This window comes from Oryzias latipes, chromosome 11, assembly GCF_053564925.1.
Source record: "Oryzias latipes strain Hd-rR chromosome 11, Olatipes_Hd-rR_3.1".
Taxonomy (NCBI): Eukaryota; Metazoa; Chordata; class Actinopteri; order Beloniformes; family Adrianichthyidae; genus Oryzias; species Oryzias latipes.
In genome coordinates, this window is record NC_136247.1 from 21,223,096 (window position 1) to 21,243,597 (window position 20,502).

The window sequence follows — 20,502 nt, forward strand, 5'->3', positions numbered from 1 at the left end:
GTTCCTTGTCCGAATGATCATGACGTCAATCAGCGCAGTGTCTCCATTTCACCCATGAAAACAAACATCCAAACAAAGATGGATGTGCATATCGCCGATATAATACCAAAGTGTTTTTGGCATTTACCACTAGCTCCGTAGAGAAAGTGTGTGTGTTTGCCTGGGGGCGGTGCTGGGAACGCACACTCTTCCTGGAAGGGGCCGTCCATCACTTTTTGTCACAAAGTGAGATCCCGCTGGTTTTGGTAGGTTGGGAGGGGTTGGTGCTCAGAGCGCAGGATTTTGGAGGAATGCTCAGATATGAACTGATCTAAATAATGCTTTAGGGTTGTTTTTGGTAAAGGAATGAACTTAATAATACACTTATAAGAACAAAAAAAAGGGCCTATAGCATTTTTATAGGCCCTTTAGAAACTTGTGTAACGACGCGTGAGAGTTTTGAACAAGGAAGCCTAAAAACACACATTTATGCTCGTTTACTCAGAGTTTTTATGGGAAGTGGTGGCTTGAATGCATGTTTCCATGGCTGGTGTGAAAGTAGCATTTATAAGTAGATTTAGATTTATCCAGTTTTTTTATTTCATTTTTTACATCTGTTTTTGGCCTGGATTGCCGAAGCATTCATGTGGGTCTTTCTATAAGAAACATGAGTAATTGTGATGTTTTCTTTGCAGTGCATTAGATGTCAAAAAATAAGTTAATAGCAGTGCTTCGACTGGGTTCTGGTGCTTTTTGCTGCCAGCATAGAACAGATGCTCAGTGAAAGTGCAAGTAGTGGCTCCATCTGTGGCTCTGAGACTACAGAAAACCTGACTGACGTGACTAGCTTATCTGTGCTTTTGCTTTCAAAAGTGGGGATATCGCAATATTGAAAAACACCATGCATAGATATCAGTGGTGTTATAAACATCACATAACACGATAGCAGCCCTGAAAAGAAGAGGTTCTTTATGGTAAAAATGCCATGATAGAGGCCAGAGGAAAGAAAATTGAGATAGGAGAAAGACAGAAGATAAGCCCAATAGGTGGATATTACATCAAAGTCAAACTTTACAAAAGCAATTCTAATTTAGGTTTTTAAGGGATCCAACACATCATCTTCAGTAGCCAACATTGTTTTTCAGTTATATAGCAGTTTTTCTTTCTCAAATAGCCTTTCGCTATTGTAGATGGCAGACGAGCACTAATAAACAGCAAATACACAAAAGAAGAAATATCTCCCTCCTGTTGCTACCTGCATGTCTGGCGCTGGTCCGCGGTGTCCAACATAACCGGCTCGATGTGGGTTCATGAAACCGCGTAGAGCGTGTTCTTGAACGCACCACACGCAGCTGGTGTGAATGCAGCATTAAACATAGGTTTGTCTCTGTCTTATTTTTCTATGGTTAAAAATGGGCTATATTGTTTTAGAATGAAAAAGGAATGTTGTCAATTGCTCTCCAGTCTAGAACAGCTTGATCCAGGTAGAATATTAGGCCATCTACTGGTATATTACTTCTAAAATAAATCTGTTTGTTACACTACAGTCTTGGGTGAGTTTTTAACCATTTCTAAATGTTTAGTGGGGTCCTGCCCTTCTTCACAAAATGAGAAGGACTTTGCTCTGGACATTGCTTATTGTTAGACTTTTTACAACTTTTTACAACAAAAATAAAATAAAATAAAAATAAAAAAATGATATTTTGTGTGGGCTACCTATATGCCCCGTACAGGTTTGCCCATATTTTACAGCAGACAACACGTATGCACCCATAAGGGCAGTTGTGACTAAGGATGTAGTTGCAGTGAGTCCCAAAATAAGCGGGACCTGTGCAAAATTTGCATGGCTTTGTACTTGTTTGGGAAAGAAAAACCTTTTCTAGCCAATGTTTGCTGGAAAGTGCTCATGACACATTTGCAATAAATTTGTGAGATGTTCAATTGTAAGTTGTATATTTTTAACAGTTTCGTGTCTGCAACTTTTTTTTAGTCCTCTTAGATTTCAAAGGAGAAAAGACAAAACAAGACAGAAAAGAAAAAAATGTTCAGTTTGAAAAAAGGAGAAACAGTTGGCCAGACAGTCAGATGGAGAGATACAGTCATGGAGGAGAAAGATGAGGTGCACTGTCCTCTCAGGGTCACCAAAGGTGGTGAGTGGGGGCCAGAGGCTTAATGGGATGGAGAAACGTTGTGATTGGCTCATTACTGTGATGGAGCACATTGCCACAACAATTGGCCTTTTCTCCCCCTCCACCCACCAACACCACCCACCCACAGTCCCTCTTTGCACACACCGCATTTCTGTGGACCACTGTACTGTGAACTGCAGAGGTGTGTACAAGTCGGTGCGTATGCAAATAAAATCAAACTCTGGCCAAAAGAGTTTCTGCTGCAGTTTAGAGCAATACTGGAGACTAACATATATTTATACCATTTTCTTCAACAACAGCAGAAAAAATCAATGTTCTATTTTGAAATGTAAACAAAATTGCAGAAATGAAAAAAATATATTTGGGACTAAAGTTTGTATAGTGACCTTTGAGCTACGTTCACACCGGCCTCAGCAATGTCGTTAAAGTCTATGTCAACACAATTTTTGGGGTCGGTGTTCAAAACTCACTCGTTCACGTGTCGCTACGCAATTTTTAAAGACCATTTTTGGACTCTACGAACAAACTGGGTTTGACGTTAAACTAAACGCGCATTGAAAGTTAGATCAGTTGAACATTGACCAGGCAGGGTTTGGGATTTGGAAGTAACAGAAGTGCCAACCGTTGAAAAATTGATCATGGAGGAGAATTTTTTTCTTTTCTTTTTTTTTTTTTTTTACAATTTATTTATTTATTTATTTATTCATATATTTTAAAAAAAACAAATGCCATACAGATATATTAATAATTTGGTAAAAAAAAAAAAAGTCCATAATGTAAGGATTACGGTTTGTATGTGTATTACAGGTTTGCTAGTGTTTACTTCAAGTCTTTGGTAAAATACTTTTATATCTTGAAATGTTTGTTGCTTGTTACTCACAAAGTTCTACAGCAATAATAGAGCTGTTTACTGTATGATAGTTTTTTCTTTTTAGTATACTTAAAGGACCTATATCTTGCTATTCCCACAAAAGAACCACTTTTCTTTTCCTTTTTTTCATGGAGGAGAAATTAATTAATAATTGTGATTTGTTCCCAGCTGGAATTTGACACCAAAGTTTTCTATATATCGAAATAGAGCTTTGAAAGGAAACATCTGGAGCAAGATTTGCAAGATTTGTATCACTTTGACATTTCACACCAAGTGTAGGTACATTTGCTAGTATCGGGTAACAAATATCCAGTGTGAACACAATATGCTACACGTGCGTTCAAGAATGTGTATTCATGAACGCGTGTCACATACCCGGCGTGAAAGTAGCACTATAGATTTATCTGATCCCATTAGTTCCATAAAGCAACCTTTTTCTTTAAACAATAAGCATTATTTTATTTTTTATTCTTCTTTATAATCATACTGTAATCCAAAATGTGCATATTTTGATGTAGTTCACACACAGACGGTAATACGATTTCTTTTGTTCTCTTCTTATAGCGCCGCAGAGGCAGTGGGGTTTTTTGTGCCAACTGTCTGACCACCAAGACATCGCTCTGGAGGAAAAACGCCAATGGCGGCTACGTCTGCAACGCATGTGGTTTATACCAAAAACTCCACTCAGTAAGTCCTCAGCATGTAAACAGATGCCACATCCATCCCAGCTGTGACTCATTCTCTGCAGGCCGCCTTAGTCATACTAATATGCAACATTTGGGCATCATCATGCATTGCACACGCTGTACTTGCAGGTAAACAATCCAGACGTGGAGATGATTTTTGGATTTACTGATCAATACATTTTGTGTTTTACTTTTCACCAGCTGAAGATATTCTGTCCAGAACACTTAGATTTATCTTTTTCCCCAAATAAAAGTTTACATCAACTAGAGTAGATTAAACTTAGGTTATATGTTTTACTTTTTCTTTTTTGTTTAACCAAAGCCATTTTGAAACACACCACCTAATCAGTGTTACAGCCAAAATGCTGATTTATTCCATTTGTTTTCAAACAATTGGATATTATTTATTTGTCATACTTTCCTTTTAACAATCGAGGGTCCTCGGTACTGAAATTTTCTTTTTCTTTACAAAACTAGTGATTTAAATCAGGGCTGCAAGATTTAAGAAAAACTTGCAATGTGCGATATTTGTGATCAATAATACGATGACAGTATTATTTCTGATACTTGAACGAAAAGCAAAGCAAAAATAACCCCTACATCATCTTATTTAATTACAACAGTTTTATTTAAATATTCCAAATACTCAAAAATGATAGTCCAAATGACCCTCCTCTACATAGGAGGCAGACATCTAACAGAAGGGGTCCATTCCATTGGTCCATTGGTCAAATGCATAAAGGGCTTGATTTGATTCATTAATTACTTTAAGCTACCATTAGATTTTTTTTTATCATGTTAACATCTAAGGTAACCATTTATTGCAGTTGATGCAATAGACGCATATCACACAGGCTGATATCGCGATTACAATAACTTTCTGATTTGTTGTGCAGACCTAGTTTAAAAGAAATAAATGTAAAAAATTCAATATTTAAATTGTTGTTATTTTTTTTTATTCTGTTTTTTTTGGCCTTAAAACTGCAAGAAATACAGTCCTCATACCTGGATACCCATGCAATATGGAAATCATTTTCAAAAGCAATAAAAACCAGCTGTAAACATCACAATGAAAGTAATTGTTGGACCAGGAACATTAAACATTTTATTTGAAAAGAATATAGTTCCTACACTGGAGACTTGATGTTTAAAGGTGCTTATGGTATCATTATATATATTAAAATGATCTGTTCCACAGGTAAACTCCTGCAATTATTGCTCTGAATCCCTCTCTGAAAATCTAATATTGGGTTAAAAGCAGATTTAAGGTGTTGAGAAATGCAGACATTTCAATAGCCATAATTAACCAGCTCCATGGAGGGAAAAACATGATGGAATAAATCAGGTTTACAATTGCAGCCAGGGGAGAGTCAAAAGAAAACTCACATTTAATTAGACTGCATAAAGTGCAGCAGAGATAAAGGGCCATAAAAATTGGTGTTGACTTCAGAACATTAGGCTTTAGACATTTTTCCAAGGTGCTTTACCTAAAAGGGCATTTTTCTGTCATCAGCATCAGAAACAACAGTTTTATTTTCACTGACTTTTCAAATCAGCTTGTAAAATTTCAATTCAATAATTTGCAGTTTGTAGAAAGACATGTCTTTTGACCATATTTTGGCTATAAGTATTATAATATACAGCACAAATGGAATAGAGAGAATGACAGACGTTTATTCCTTTCTGTCCCTGTATATGTCCTTGGTTCAACCCGTTCATCTCATCTGTTGCTCCAATCACGTCCCAGCTTTGTCTACTCTTGGCAGTCTTCATGACAACCATATTTTATACCCCATAATAAAAGTTTTATACGCTCTACACACATTATTAGAGAGGATAGCAGCTAGTAAAACACTTAAGAGTCCGAGAGGGGAAGGGAGAGTTATGAATAACGAGACAGGAAAAGGTAGACAAGAAGGGGGAGGGAGGGAAAAGAGTAGGGGTAAAGAGAAGGGAGAATGCCAAGGAGGGAAAAAATTGAGCATAATGAAGTGGGCAGTGGGAGGTTTTTTTTTAAAGACATGGAGGGAGGTGGAGAGATTAAAACCTGGTGAAGGTAACAATTGAAAAGGAAAACTGATAGAAATTCGGATAAGTAAAACAAGAGCTGTTTGTGTGAGCAGTAACTGGGCTTAGTTATCATACCAAAGCAACACTGTAGCCATAAAGGTGCACTACATAAAACGGTCTTGTTTGCTTTGAGTCTAGCCTCATGCATGATTATTGAATAAACAGAAAGCCAAGAAAGTGGCTCTCCTTTATTTTCTGATAAGACATGTCGATAACAAGACCTCAATTAAAGAAGAGCACCAAACTCCTCCATTAAAATGGTAGATGTTTGCGTAAGGACATTTTTGCATTGAAACACCACTGATGCTGTGACAAACATTTGTTTATGATCTAAAGGGGACAGTTTCCCCTCTTGAGCTGTAATTTGGAACAATGAGAGGCTGAGCTTAGACTATAGGGAGCTTTGGGTTTCATTCCTGCTTTGACTTATTGCAAACTAGTACAAAAAGTGTCTGTTGTGACACTTGTACTTGTGTTTGCTGGCATTTTTACTCCACCTATTTTATTTGTACATAACTTACAATACTAAAACAGATTTTAAAATGTTCTCTGTCTGCATCTCTTTTGAGCTCCTCTCTTATTTATGCAAATATCCGTTTTCCACAGGATCTTCTATGATTTGCAGTTTTTTTATTTTGCCACTTTTTGCCCCAAAATTAAAAAAAAAGTTGAGCAGAAAACCAAAAATACTTAATAAATTTGCAGTTGGAATATTGGTTGTGGTTTTGGCATAAAACTGGACCAAAGTTTTGACCAACCAAATGTTAGAGACTTGTTGCTGTAAAACAAGGGCAAATTGCCTTTGCCCCAGATCTACTGTAAGTGCATCCTCTTGTGGTGAGGGAGAAAACTACATCCACAAGATTTGCAAATGTTTTATATTTTTCAGTTTGTTTTTTTGGTAATGCTATACATTTATCATGCTGCGCTTCACGGTTATGTTTTTAGGCATTACAAAAAAACATCTTTTACGTCTGTACAAATTAGAAAATAACCTTGTAATAACTGGTCAGTCACTTTTTGGTTTTTCATTTTTCTTAATCAATTTTAACATTTTGGCTCCCCCCTATAGGTTTTGTTTTACATAAAAGAAAGGGAGAAAAAAAAACATTTGCCCATAGATTATAAATTCCAATGTACTATTGACACTTTTAAAAATGACTTTTAATAGGCCCAGGGATGTGTTCAGAACATGCGGTGGGATACCCAAAGTTGGCTGTATGGGGATATTAGAGGGGCTATAGATCAGCAAAACTTATCAAATGAAATATGTTCGTGTGCAATGTAGATTCTCAAGTTTCTGCACAGTTGAACCAGAATATTTTAAAAATATATTCTATTTTATGATACAGATTTGAAGAAAAAATAAGTTTAAAAGTCTTTGTCAAAACAAAGATAGAAAATTCCCTTGTGCTCTATGTTGTACCCTTTCACAGTCTTACTGTTTGGCCGAATTTTTTATTTGGCATGCTTTTGCTTTATTATTTTGCCTGTGTTCTGCAATCTATGGAGCCCGTGTCCTGACATGGAAAAAATGTTTTTATTTCATTCCCACAAATTCATATTTTGTTCCCACAGCTTAATATTCTGCTCCCACGAAATAATATACCGTTCCACGAAATACTATTTCGTTCCCTCGAAATAATTAAGTTGTGAGAATGAAATGGTATCTTGTTCCCACAAAATAATATTCCGTTCCCACGCATTAATTGATTTGTGCAAATTAGGTAATTATTTATGTCATAAGTCATTCATAAACATGGATTGCTGCTTCGCCTACCGGACATAGCTCCTAGCTCCTACCTTTATATACACGGATGTGAGCAATTTGCTACGTGTCCCATCACGCATACCCCATAATGCATCTCGACCAGCCAATCATTTGTCTTGTTGTTAGACTACAGTTAAAGGGACACGGTGATTGGTCGAGATGCATTATAGGGTATGGGTGATGCAAGAAGGGACACGTGGCATGTAGCCTACTAGCCTCCAGATGTAAAGTGACTGCTAACGAGCATGATGCTTTTGTAGAGCTTTTTAAAATAAATAAATCTGATCTCTAAACATCCTCCGTGTCTTCAATGCAATGTAATGAGACACACACGGACAGAAATGTGAAAGTATCTGCTGTAAATCTAAATATTGCTCACATCCGTGTTTATGAAGCTAGGAGCTGTGTCCGGTAGGTGAACCAGCCAGCTTGGGTATCCTAAATCTTATGATATTTTTCTGATTTTCATCGAGACAATAATAAATCGATCATTCTTGTTTTTATTTTCCCCCTCTTGAACGAATGTGGGTCACAGAGACGGGAAGTAGTGGCAGAAAGCGGCTTTTGCAGCAGGATGAACGGAGAGTGAACCAGGATGTGAATGAACCCAGACATGAAAACGTGATTACCGATGCTTTTGTGCTTTTTAAAATAAATAAATCTGCTCTTTAAACATCATCCGTGTCTCCAATGCAATGTAATGAGACACACAGACAGAAATATGAAAGTATCTGCTTTGAATCCTAATATTGCTCACATCCATGTTTATGAATGCCTTATGACGTGAATAACAGGTCAATGACGGGCTAGGTAGCATGTACCCTACTAGCCTTCAGATGTAATGTGACTGCTAACGAGTATGTTAATAAAAGACAAGTCCTGAATATTATTATTCCAATTCGACCCTAAACTACAATATCCCATACCGCACCGAATGCCGGCATGACAAGCTAAAGAGCTTTGCGGTGGAGCTAGGAGCTCTGTCCGGAGAATCGCTGCCATGTGGCGAAGCAGCAAGCTTGGGTATCCTAAATCTTATGATATTTTTCTTATGTTCATTGAGATGATAATAAATTGATCATTCATGTATCTATTTTCCCATTTTTAAACGAATGTGAAAAAATGAAAAGCCAGCTCAACGGCAGAAACAAGAGCCGGGCAAAAAACAGTTATGCGCACTGCCAGTTATCAGATACCATGCAGGTATAATAAGATGGCCAAAGGAAGAGCATGAATGTTACAGACCATGGATGTTAAGACACGAAAGCTACTCACCATACAGGGAGGGTTCCATCACAAATCCAGCGCCCTGAGACTGTATATTAGCCTCAGGGAAGGAGATCCCTGAAAAGACCTCAGACATCTCAGAACAGCTAAGTTACAGGGCAGGACCCTCAAGCTCCCTGGCCTTTAGTAGAGGACCAGAACTTGGGTGAGAAACCATCCATGGAGGGTGAGAGGGGCGTTGTTTTTATATATGTGTGTGTTTGTAAAAGTGTTTCCTGGATTATGGTAGGGGGTTGCATTCCTTAAATACCGCGTGATAAGTCAAATCAGTGAAGTAAGATTGCAGATTGTTTAATTTTCCTGACGGACGTTAACATTTTTACACTTCCATCCACTCTTGTTTAAACTCTCAAAATTCAAACTTTTCATAGAAAAATAAGTCCAGTATTATGGAATGAAAACAAAAATGTGATCTCGATCAAAGATTTATATCACTCTAGAAAGATGAACACTGGACCGCAGTCAGGACTTTCCAGCCCAAACGTAATCTAACAACCATCAGATCTTCAAAAAAAACACCCAAAAAGTTCATTTCACTAAGAACCGCGAAACTATGTACATCCACACAAAGCAATTTTTCCCAGCAAATTCATAATCAAAACCACCCAATTTAGGTGGGAAACCTTCCAATCTGGCAACACTGCAGCAGCCATGGCAAAGAGGATATTGATTGATTATGTCAACAGCCAATCAGGGCAAAGAACACAGTGCTCTGTAGAAAGAGAGAGGAAAAAGGGCATGCAAAACCGCAATGAAAAAATCTGCAACGAGACTGTGAAAAGTGAACTGCAATATAGCAAAGTATGACTAAATATAATTTCCACTTTTTATGCATATAAAAAAGTTTCTTAACATTGTCAGGATTTAATTTAAGAACAGTTCATTTAACCTAACCTCAATTTAAGAAAAGCTCAACTTTCCCACATAGAAACTTTTTAAAGTAGTCCAAGCAGATTTTCTTTTACCCAGTGTAGCATGACTACAATACCAGTAAAGCACACTGTTCCAGTATCTGTGTCCAACATTTGTCCCTGTGTGGTGGAAGGAGTTCATGGACTCCACTGAATGCAAATTAAAGCAGGGTTTTCAAATGATAGTGGTGGCATCATATGTAGACATGCCCTTGGGCTCAGCTTTATTCAGGATGACAAGGAATTAAAATCTCATAACTGTCTCATCACTCCCTTCCTCTTTCCTGTGCTTTATTTTTTATAGACACCCAGACCTCTAAACATCATCAAGCAGAACAACGGGGAACAAATCATTCGCCGGCGAACCCGAAAACGGCTCAACGCTGACTCGCTCTCCTCTGAAACCCCCCCCTCAAAGCAACAGCGAATCAGTAGTGAGGAGCGATTGAATGGAGAGGAGTCAGAACGAAGCTGCGCACCACTGAAAGGCCAGCAGCCTTCGCCTCGCTCGCGCTCACCCCGCTCCACTCAAGCTTTCTTAGCCAGTCAGACATTGGAGATCCATAGGAGAATGCCTCCTCTCCTCCTCCCCTCTCATACCCCGTCGGCTATGGCAGCAGAGGGAAATGGGGGCATCACAGAAGGAGGAATACCATCAAAAATGGATGGAGGAAAAGGAGGAGGGGGATCAGAAAGAGGGAGTCCGATAGAAAAGTACATGCGTCCATCCAAACCGTCTAGTTATTCACCTCCAGGTTCTCCAATTGAGAAATATCAATATCCTCTTTTCTCGTTGCCTCTTCCTTTAGCCATTTCACCTGATTTGACTCCTGAATCTGATTGGCTCAGGTTCTGGACTAAGTATAAAATGGCAGCGACAGCTTCTGGGATCCCAGGGAACATCAGTAACTTGAGCAGCCCCAGTAGCCTCGGAAACAACCCCAACTATCTCGGTACGATGGGGACTTCGGTACAGCATCATCAGCAAAGCTACACTGTGCCTTACTGCCCCTCTCCTTACTCTCCTCTTCCTCCTCCTCCACCCCCCCCTCACTATACTTCTCCAAATAACACCCAGACATCTTCCTCAACATTGCTAGAAAACGAGGGTCCTTTAGATCTTGCAATAAAGCAAAGAGATGCAAGCGGGGCGAACACGAATGTGTCAACAAACGGCCAAGAAAGGAGACTACGAGACTCTCCTCTCTCTGAAAAGGAAACGGGGAACTGGAAAAAAGAGAAGGAAGAGGACAAGACAGATGAAGGAGAAGATCCAAGTGTGGAAACAGAGAGGGAAGTGAATGACAATTTGACAAGAATTCAATCATCAGTATGTATAGCAGTAGACGTGGCCACGCAGGATGACCTAACCAGCCGCTGCATCCACTGTGGGATCTGCTTCCTAGACGAAGTCATGTATGCTCTGCACATGAGTTGCCATGGCGACAAGGGACCATACCAATGCAGTTTTTGCCAACACATGTGTGTAGACCGTTACGACTTCACCACACACATACAGAGGGGGTTACACAGGTACACAGACAAAATGTCACAACAGAGGGGGCACACACAAGAAGGCCACATTCAGAATGCCACGGTGATGTCAGAGCCTGAGTGTCGAGACGAAGCGGCAGAGCAAAAAGATGCAGAAATCACAAGTAAAAGTGAGGCCGTCGTGGTAGCATGTCAAGACAACTCAGTAAAGGATCCGGGTAGTGATGACAATGCAACGGGGCCGGAAAAGGTGATAATAGGGGAAGAAAATGCCATAACCAACAAAGAAAGTGACAGCGTGGTGTCAGACATCAGCAATAGTCAAAAACTCAAGGAAGATTTGACTGCCATGGATTCTACGATGGTAGATGGGATTAATGAAGAAAATTAGCAGATTTACACAAACCTCCAAGACCAGACTGTTGCATTACAAAACGTTTGTCTTTGTTCCTGCAGGCTAAGTTTTAATGGGTTCATGCTGAGTCATTTATTAAACCTTTTTTGCTGGAAGGACTTTGACATTACATGGTCCAAAAAACACGGCAGTACCCATCTTGACTACAACGGTCTCCATCTTCTGCAGCTAGAGATCGACTGGAAGTCGATATGCAGCTGAAATCACTTGTCAAAAGTAACCCCTTCTGTTTAAGGTGATTCAGAAGCTGGATTTGGTCTTAGGAAAAATTCTGAAGAGTTCTGCACTTGAATAGCTTCTAACAAACTACAAGGAGAACACGAAAACTTTGTTTCAGTTGATATCTTCTGCACTGTGCTCACAGGCAGGTCCAAGCTAGTCTGATACATCTGTCAGACAGTTTGCTCTAGGCACAGTTGGATCTAATCCATTTAAGACTCCTGTGTTCCTGCCCAGTGTGTTCTTGACACTTTTATTTTTTTTTTTTCAGAAAAGGAATCAAAACCAAAAAAAAAAAAAAAACTATTTTGCCTGGTTCAAACTGGTTAAGGTAAAACCAGCTAGCGGGGGTTGCCAATCACGTGGTACATAGTAATAAGGTGGTCTCACGTGAACCATGTTCTTGAACTGATCAAACTCTTGGATCAATGCAAAATCCTATTCACCTTGTGCTGGCTTAGGATTGGTGGGACACGATTTTATCCTGACTTTTTCAAACTGCTTGACACCAGTTCAAACTGGTGAAACCTCTTTCACTCCAGAATGAAGTGTTCTCTTTGTCGTCCACTTGGAGAAAAACAAGGGGACTATATTTTTTACTTTCCTCTGTGCCATGATACTAGTTATGTGCCTGGCTGCCTGCCTAATCGAACAACCATCTATTAACCTGCTTAACATTTATTATAATAATGAAAAGAATTGTAATAATAGTAATAATACAAACAATAATTGTGTTACCATACAAAGATGCAATTTGCTACATATGTTATTTTAAAGGCAAAGAATGCTTTTTTTGCAGGAAACTGTTCTATAAAACTGTCTATTTGAGTTTTTTCTATTGTTTTGAAGTTCTCAGCTATGTTTTAATAAAATGTTTAAAGGCCATCTAACAGAAATGGTACGCCAGAGGGGAGTATGTGCATGTGTGCAATTGTGTAATTGCATCAACTGTCTCCAAATGATGACGTAAACATAATGAAGGCTTACACGGAGTTTCTCAGTCCTCAGGGGTCCCACGTGTTGCACACCAGCCCACCTGCTTCACAGCGATGTGACACATCAGTGTTGCATGTTATGCTTGTATGACATGTCTCTTAATGTTCCCTCTCATACATGTTCCCAATTGTGTTTGTTTAGAAGTAATTGTGGATTTTGTATGTAATTCTTTTTTCATGTCTATATACTTAGGTTACAAAATTTTATAAAGAAATTTAGGAACTTAGGGTGTAAGACCCTAAATTTTACGAATGGATCAACCATTTGAGGAACTTTCTGTGTACAGAGCTGACAGAGATTCCTGAATACAGTGGTTTTTTCTCTTAGGTCAGTCACATAGGTTAGTTCTACGTAGCATTTTAGCATTCTTTAAACTGCATAGCACATTTAAGTTGATTATTTGACTTGTGACACGTCTAATAACATGTGAAACTGTAGGAAGATGTTATATAATACATTATGATTTCAATTTGATTAAAGGGATAACTGATCACATCTCCAGCCAAATCATACATGTTCCCTGGTGGAATTGTTTTATTTTTTGGTAAAACTTTGGGCGGAAATGCCCTGTCCAACTCCTTCAGCCTCCCTGCCTTAAAAACAGAAAACCCAACAATAAAAAAGGAGGCATTCTAAGTATGCCATAAAATGTCAGATAACTAAAGAACTAAAGAAGAGGAAAAATAGTCTTAAGCAACCAATGTACACACACGCACACACACACAAATCAGCTTAGTGCCTGCTCACTTATTTTTGTTTTCTTTTCCCATATTTTATCTTTTTAGTCAAAATGTGTATTTTCTTGGGAGAATATGAGCCAAAGTCCAAAGATTCCTTGGCTTGATCATTGAGTTAAATACTTCATTTTCTAACTGATCATTTCTGGTCTCTAGAGACAGATCTTTAGCTGCCTTTGGTCACTGTGATAACTATTAAGGACAAACTATTTTGAAGTTGTTACATGTACGTACACTACCTTGTCAAATTGTTGAGCCATGTGCCTCATTTACACCAGTGGGTGGATTTAGACAGAAGACAATGCCTTATCATTGAAACTCTAGTATGAAAGTGGAATTAATCCCTTCCAACTTGCCAGTTATTTGCAGATACTTCCGCTCAAACAGCCGAATCACTACCAGTATTGGTATAATCGTGAAAAAAATTCAGCTACTTAAATGATTATTGTTTCTGTTACTGCTGAAAGTTATGAGTACATGTTGAGGAAAACTGTGTGGTTGTGATGACAAAAAAAATAAATACATTTCTTGATGCAGAAATAAATTTGCTTTAATGAAAGCAAAAAAAAATGTAACCAGCTAACACCAGAGCTTTAGCTCCAGGGTTGATATTCTTTCAAATACCGTAACTCTTCAATACAATTAATGTAATCCCATCAGATTATGAAGCATAGAAAAGTAGCTTTGCGCTGATATGCAACACTTGACAATGGTAAGGTGCTTACGCTATCAACCTAAGCAGAGAAATGCAGCTGTGCGCCATTATGCAACACTTTATGTTAATCAGTGCATATGATATTCAAAGCCGCTTTTCTCTGAGTCAGAACCAGCTGATTGGGGTTGATGACGTAAACGTTCAAAGAGTTACGCTGTATGGCAAAGAGCGTGTGTTATTTTAGTGTCGCCAGCGACATCTCCAGTGTTAAAGGGTCATCTAAGAGTTTAAACATTTTTGTTTGGCAAATTCTGGTTAGTACTGGAAGACATTTTATTCTATAAGGACATGACTACAACTGAAGGAACTGCCAACTAAGCGAATGCTGTTCACAGACTTGTTCAGTGCTTTCCTAAGAGACATGACGATGATCTGGACAGTTAAGTAGTGCCTCAACAGCAGAGGGGAGATGATGTCTTCATTCTCTCAATTTGTCTCCATTTTTCTCTTTTCTTCCTGTCAACATTACTTTAAATTGAATTCTCATGAGGATGTTTTTTTTTTAAACCACTGCAGTCTCTTTGTAGTATTTCAGTTCCAGCGGTCTTCTATCTCTTACTACTCTGTATTAAATTTGGCAAGGGTGGAGATAGTCCAGGTCTTTCTATCAGCTCTAGTTAACTTAACAAATGGATTTTTATTTAAGCATGTCTTTGGTTTTTTAACCCTTTAACACCGGAGCTTAGGCTTCTGTGTTGATATTTTTAGACTACCATAACTGTTCAACCGCTAACGCAATGAACGTACATCCAGTGGATTTCGACACAGAGAAAAGCAGTGTTGTGCACTGTACAGCTGCGACGTTCTTACACAATTAACATAAATCTGCTCATTCAGTCGCTGAAAAAAATGAGTTATGCAACACAATACTAACGTAAAGTGTTGCATGACGGCGCAAAGCCGATATACAAAGCTGCTTTCCTCTGCATGAAGTTACAATTACACCACCCTCAGCAAAGTGCATACAAGCAACACTTCCAATTAAAAGTCTATGTAAACGTATGTTAATAGGGGTTTAAGGGTTCTATATTAAAAACTCATTCACGTATCGCTATGCAAGCTCCTACTTCCGTTTTCGGGCTCTACATACAAAAATGCGCATCCTTTGAACTTGCGTTGGAAGTTAAACCATTTGAGCTTTGACCAATCAGGGATTCTGATTTGGTTCTGACTTATGGCTATAAAAGAAAAGGCCTGGACTAGCGAGATTTGCACCACTTCGACATTTAGCACTATGCCTCTTCCAACAGTAGGTTGGAAGACACCATCAGCTAAACGCCTATTCAAGAAAATCAACTAATTTACGTTGATCACATCAAGAAGTTATGGTACGCAAAGTAGTGTGTTATTTAAAACTGAAGACATATTTGCTTTTAAAAGGTTGTTCTATTATCTCTATTGCTTTGTCACATTGTCATAGTCATAGTGGTTTTTTGGGGGGTTTTTTCCAATGGGATTGACTTTTAAACAGAGGAAATTGGCTTTTTTTCTTTTGCAAAAAAAAGGACTTTGGGAAAAAAAAAATGTTCTTTTTCCTTAGAGTTCCTTAAAAACAAGTGTACGGGGATTGTGGGGGGAAGAAAAGGATTACCCAGTTTTGCTTTACTTTTAGTGAAATCTGGATTAACTTGATGAACTACAAAGATTTCTCTGTTGACTGGAATGAAATAAAAGTTTTCAAGCCCGAATGTTTTAGAGGGACTTACCTTAGCTTTGAAGAAAATTCCTTTTGGCGGTGACCGAGCTGGAGCAAAAAACAGCTTTGACAATGAAAATTTGTGCAAACTTAGTGCGCACTGTATCATGTAAATGCCCTGCAGGATCTCCTTGGGATCTGTCCTTTTGTTTGTTTTTTGTACGATTTAAGCAAAAAAAAAGTCATTTTGACTTTCAGATTATGGTAATGGTTATGCAAATGTGTCAAGAACCCAGGTTTTACAGAACATCAGTAATAATTTTCTGGCATTTCAAAGCATTCACAGCGTTTACATTGGGAGGCCTTAATAAGTGGTTTACTTTTCCTTTGTGTCCGAATGTGTTATAAAAAGTGTTGCTGTTGCTTGCACTCCGTTTATTATGTTCTTGTTGCCAAGGAAGGGAAAACACGCGTGTGCAGTGGTACGAAGTAAATGTGCATTTCAAAGTGTACAGTGTTAACCAAGGCCAGTTTGATTTTGGCTGAACACACACACTCATGCACACACTGAGCAAGTATGTACATTTATTCATTATGTTTAGTAGTTGTTCTGTTGAATGGTTCCATTAGAAAAAAAAATGGATCGTTTTCTCCTTTTTTAGGTTCTCTGTCATGTTGTATTTTATCCTGCTACCTTTTCTTTATGTTACTGTTTAGATTTTTATTTCATGCAAGTATGTCAACATATTTTGACAGCCAAGAAACATTTTGTTACACAGCTAAACTTGAAAAAGAATAATGATAATAAATAAATACAAGTAATAACAAACCTTTTCAAAAAGTGTAATGTGTTTTTATTTTATTGTGAAAGAGTTTTGCCTTTGCACAGCCTGTTGTATTTTAATACCCACTTTGATCATCTTTTTTGAGATATTGTAAAAAAGTTCATAGTGGTATTTTAATTATTGTTATGCAGTTTTTTTGCAAAAATAAAAGTCTGGTTTTCTGGGACATAGTTTTTCCATAGCACCAAGAGAAACTCTTTAGAAATTCGTTAGAAATTTGCCTCTGAATTGTGGGCAGAACTGTTGGTTTGAAGCAAGCCCACCCCCCTTCCCATCACCTAAAATTGAGAGCCCTCTGTTTACACTCACTAATGTTAGCTTGCAGCCGCTCACACTTCCAACCTTACATTAGCGGTTGAACAAAAATTGCGATCAATATTGAAGCTATCCAGCTGTACAGTTCTGAGCCGGATGCCAGCTCAGACGAGGAAGATGAAGATTTTCTTCGTCACAAATACAATCCTTTTCCAACAGCATTTTTTTCATCTGCTCCTGATTCCAAACGATTTGAATGGAGAAATACTCAAGACTGTTTTCTTTATTAATGTCCTCCTTCATCAGAAAAATGGCACTAGAACATGTTAAAATGACCAAAAACATGATTCCAGAGTGGGTCTGTAATGAGTGAGTGCGGGTTGGCGTGCAGAGACCACAGATTAAGGAAATTCATAGAACAGTTATTGTTTCTAAATGGTATATATTCATGTCTGCATCCTGCTGTGTCTGTGAGCTCCTGCTACTCATCTGCTTTGACACCATCTGCCTGATTTTCTGGTTTTACTAAAAGCAAAATCACACTTTTGATATAAAAAGTTCAACCACCCACAAACTTTCAATTGGACACATTTGTCTGATCATTTCATGTCACACAGGTTGCTATTAAGCAGCTTTTTTCCTTTAGCTTAGTACCATCTGTGACACAACCTGCTTTGAATACACACATGCTTCTAAAAGAACAATCCAATGTTTTCTGACAGACACCTGTCTCTGATAGACACCTGTCTCTAATTGGCACCTGTCAATAACAGACACCTGTCTCTAATAGGCACCTGCCTCTAATAGATTCCTATCTCTGATAGACACCTGCCTCTGATAGACACCTGCCTCTGATAGACACCTGTCTCTAATTGGCACCTGTCTATAACAGACACCTGTTTCTAATAGACACCTGCCTCTGACAGACACCTGTCTCTGATAGACACCTGTCTCTAATTGGCACCTGTCTATAACAGACACCTGTCTCTAATAGGCACCTGCCTCTAATAGATTCCTATCTCTGATAGACACCTGCCTCTGATAGACACCTGCCTCTAATAGACACCTGTCTCTAATAGGCACCTGCCTCTAATAGATTCCTATCTCTGATAGACACCTGCCTCTGATAGACACCTGCCTCTAATAGACACCTGTCTCTAATAGGCACCTGTCTATAATAGACACCTGTCTCTGATAGACAATGGGCTGGCTGCCAAATTTTTGAAATCAATGCCAGGACTACTTTTGGAAGACATACAGTTGCATCTCTTTATTTCCATTCTCATTAGGGCCAAAAGTCCTTTCCAAATTACAATCCTGTAAATGTATGTACATTCATACATTGATATCTACCTTGTAACATTCGCAGCTTGCTTGAAAGCTCCAGTTCCTTATTTATCTTTAGTACCAAATAGGCACTGCTACCCAGCCAAATGCTTTAACATTTTCCACATCAAGTCTAAAAGTGGAACAAATGGAAACTAATAAATGGAATAAATTGTCCCATAATAATCATAAGGGGTCAATTCTGGATAAGCTTAAATTGACACCATTTCCGCTCTGTCTGTTGCTGGCACCACCTGTGTCGTTCCTCCTCTGATGTGATGTAGTGAAAATGAGAATTGTCACCTGATGTTAATCATCTCGCCAATCGACTCCATCCCACACGTAAAAGTAGTGTCAACACTGAAAACGAAATTTAATTATTAGAAACTGTAAATTGAAAAATGATCGAGAAGAGAGAGTAAGGTAAAACTACTAAACAGCGGGTTTTGTAAAAATATTTTTTCACCTAGTAACAATTTTAGGTTCATATTTTTTTAATTCCAGTTTACAGTAATTCTTTTTATCCCAATATTTCTACACAGTAAAACTTCTTTCAAATTTTCCTTTTTTTCTTATTTCATGCTTAAAATCTAGCTTTTAATTCGCTTTATTCTGATCCTGATTTGACCCCATATTTAAGGGCGATTTTTTGATGAGCTCCTTTTCTTTGTGAAGTGACTCCACTGTTAGTAAATGTCACTTTCTTTATTTCTTGATTTGGGGTTTTATGTTCCTCAAACTATTACATTTAAAGTCAAAGCATTAACTTAGAAAAAAATTTTTTTTTAAATTATAAATAGTGAATAGCCTTGATTGTGTTTTTCATGTCCTTTTATGGTTAAATAAATACCCAAATTTGTTTTGGTAAATGATTTTACATTTTTATATTATTTTCTTCTTTAAATTGTTGTCATTCACAGATTCCAGGAGCAGTACAGTACAACAACATGAGTTATCATCAAATGATGGTCAGACCCAGAATAAGAAGGAGGAACAATCCTAATAACATTATACAGTGTAGAATTGAGAGCTCCAGTAAAATCAGATGAGCACAGCACCGACTAACGGGAATGTTGGAATGCAAGTAAAAAAAAAAGATGAAAAGGAAATAGGCCGAACAGATACGTGATACTCACATAAGTGCTGAAAAAGAATAAAAGAGAACTGGAAAAAGAAACAATCCAAGATGGAACTGGCATAAACACAAATGAAACACTGACAGATGTACAGACAACTCTCCTCTGGCTTAAAAAACCGGGGAGGAAAATCCATCACCTGTTCTTTCTAAGTTTGCTTCTGTGATGCGAACTAAGAGTTGGTCTGTGGGCCTCAAAGGACACAAGAGGGAGGTCGTCAGTCCATTTATTGATTTAAAATAGAACACTACAATCCTTTCTAAAATGCGCATAAAGCCTCAGAAACACACACATGTACTACATACACATCTCGCATCCTTTTTATCACGGCAGTAGTTCACAATCACCTAATTTCCAGAAGTCTCTAAGCTAATACTGCCGTAAAACTTGAAAAGGCTTTTTTTTTTTCTTTTAAGTTGTCATGACAGCAATAACTGTCTCACTCGTGTATTTAGCTCTCAAAGGCTGGTCCTCGCACCTCTAGAAAATGCTTGTGTAAACATAAACCTATACATACACAACTCTCCTTGACAAATTTGAGGCCAGCAGTCAATTAAACCCTTAGTCACAACTGCCCTAACAGGTAGATACAGACTGTCTGCAAGCAAAAAATGGGCAAACCTGTATGGGGCACACAGATGGTCCACACAAAATGTTTAGATTGTAGACCGCTCAATAAACCCATATAGCCAGAATGTTCATGCACAGTTTTCACACGGGTATGCTGCAGGCGACAGGTTGTAGCAAGTTTACACAAGGGTTGGTAATTAGTGGAGACCCAGGCGTGTTGTGTGGATATTTCATGTTTTCAGTCCCCTAGATTGTGTTTGGTTAGACTGTTCGTGGTCCCCTGAAACTTTTGAAAAACACATTTCTGTCTAATTCTTGTGACAGTAAAGAAATGGGTTGAACTATGTCAGTTCTTTCAGGAAAAGTTGCACCGAGCCGAGCTTGCAACAATTAGTCTGTGTCACAGAAAAAATGGAAAAGTTCATTTTACCAG

The 20,502-nt window shown here is 38.3% G+C and overlaps 1 protein-coding gene across 8 annotated transcripts in view; it reads left to right on the forward strand.

The window, feature by feature from the left end:
- trps1 (trichorhinophalangeal syndrome I) overlaps positions 1-16,778 on the forward strand; it is a 130,732-nt gene extending 113,954 nt beyond the window's left edge. For all 8 annotated transcript variants that reach the window (XM_011480778.4, XM_078954978.1, XM_078954980.1 and 5 more), the window contains 2 exons: positions 3,565-3,687; positions 10,030-16,778. In XM_011480778.4, coding sequence (XP_011479080.1) covers positions 3,565-3,687; positions 10,030-11,610 — 1,704 coding nt within the window. In that variant the 3' untranslated portion in view covers positions 11,611-16,778. The remainder of the gene's footprint in view (positions 1-3,564; positions 3,688-10,029) is intronic.
- Positions 16,779-20,502: the final 3,724 nt, after the last annotated feature.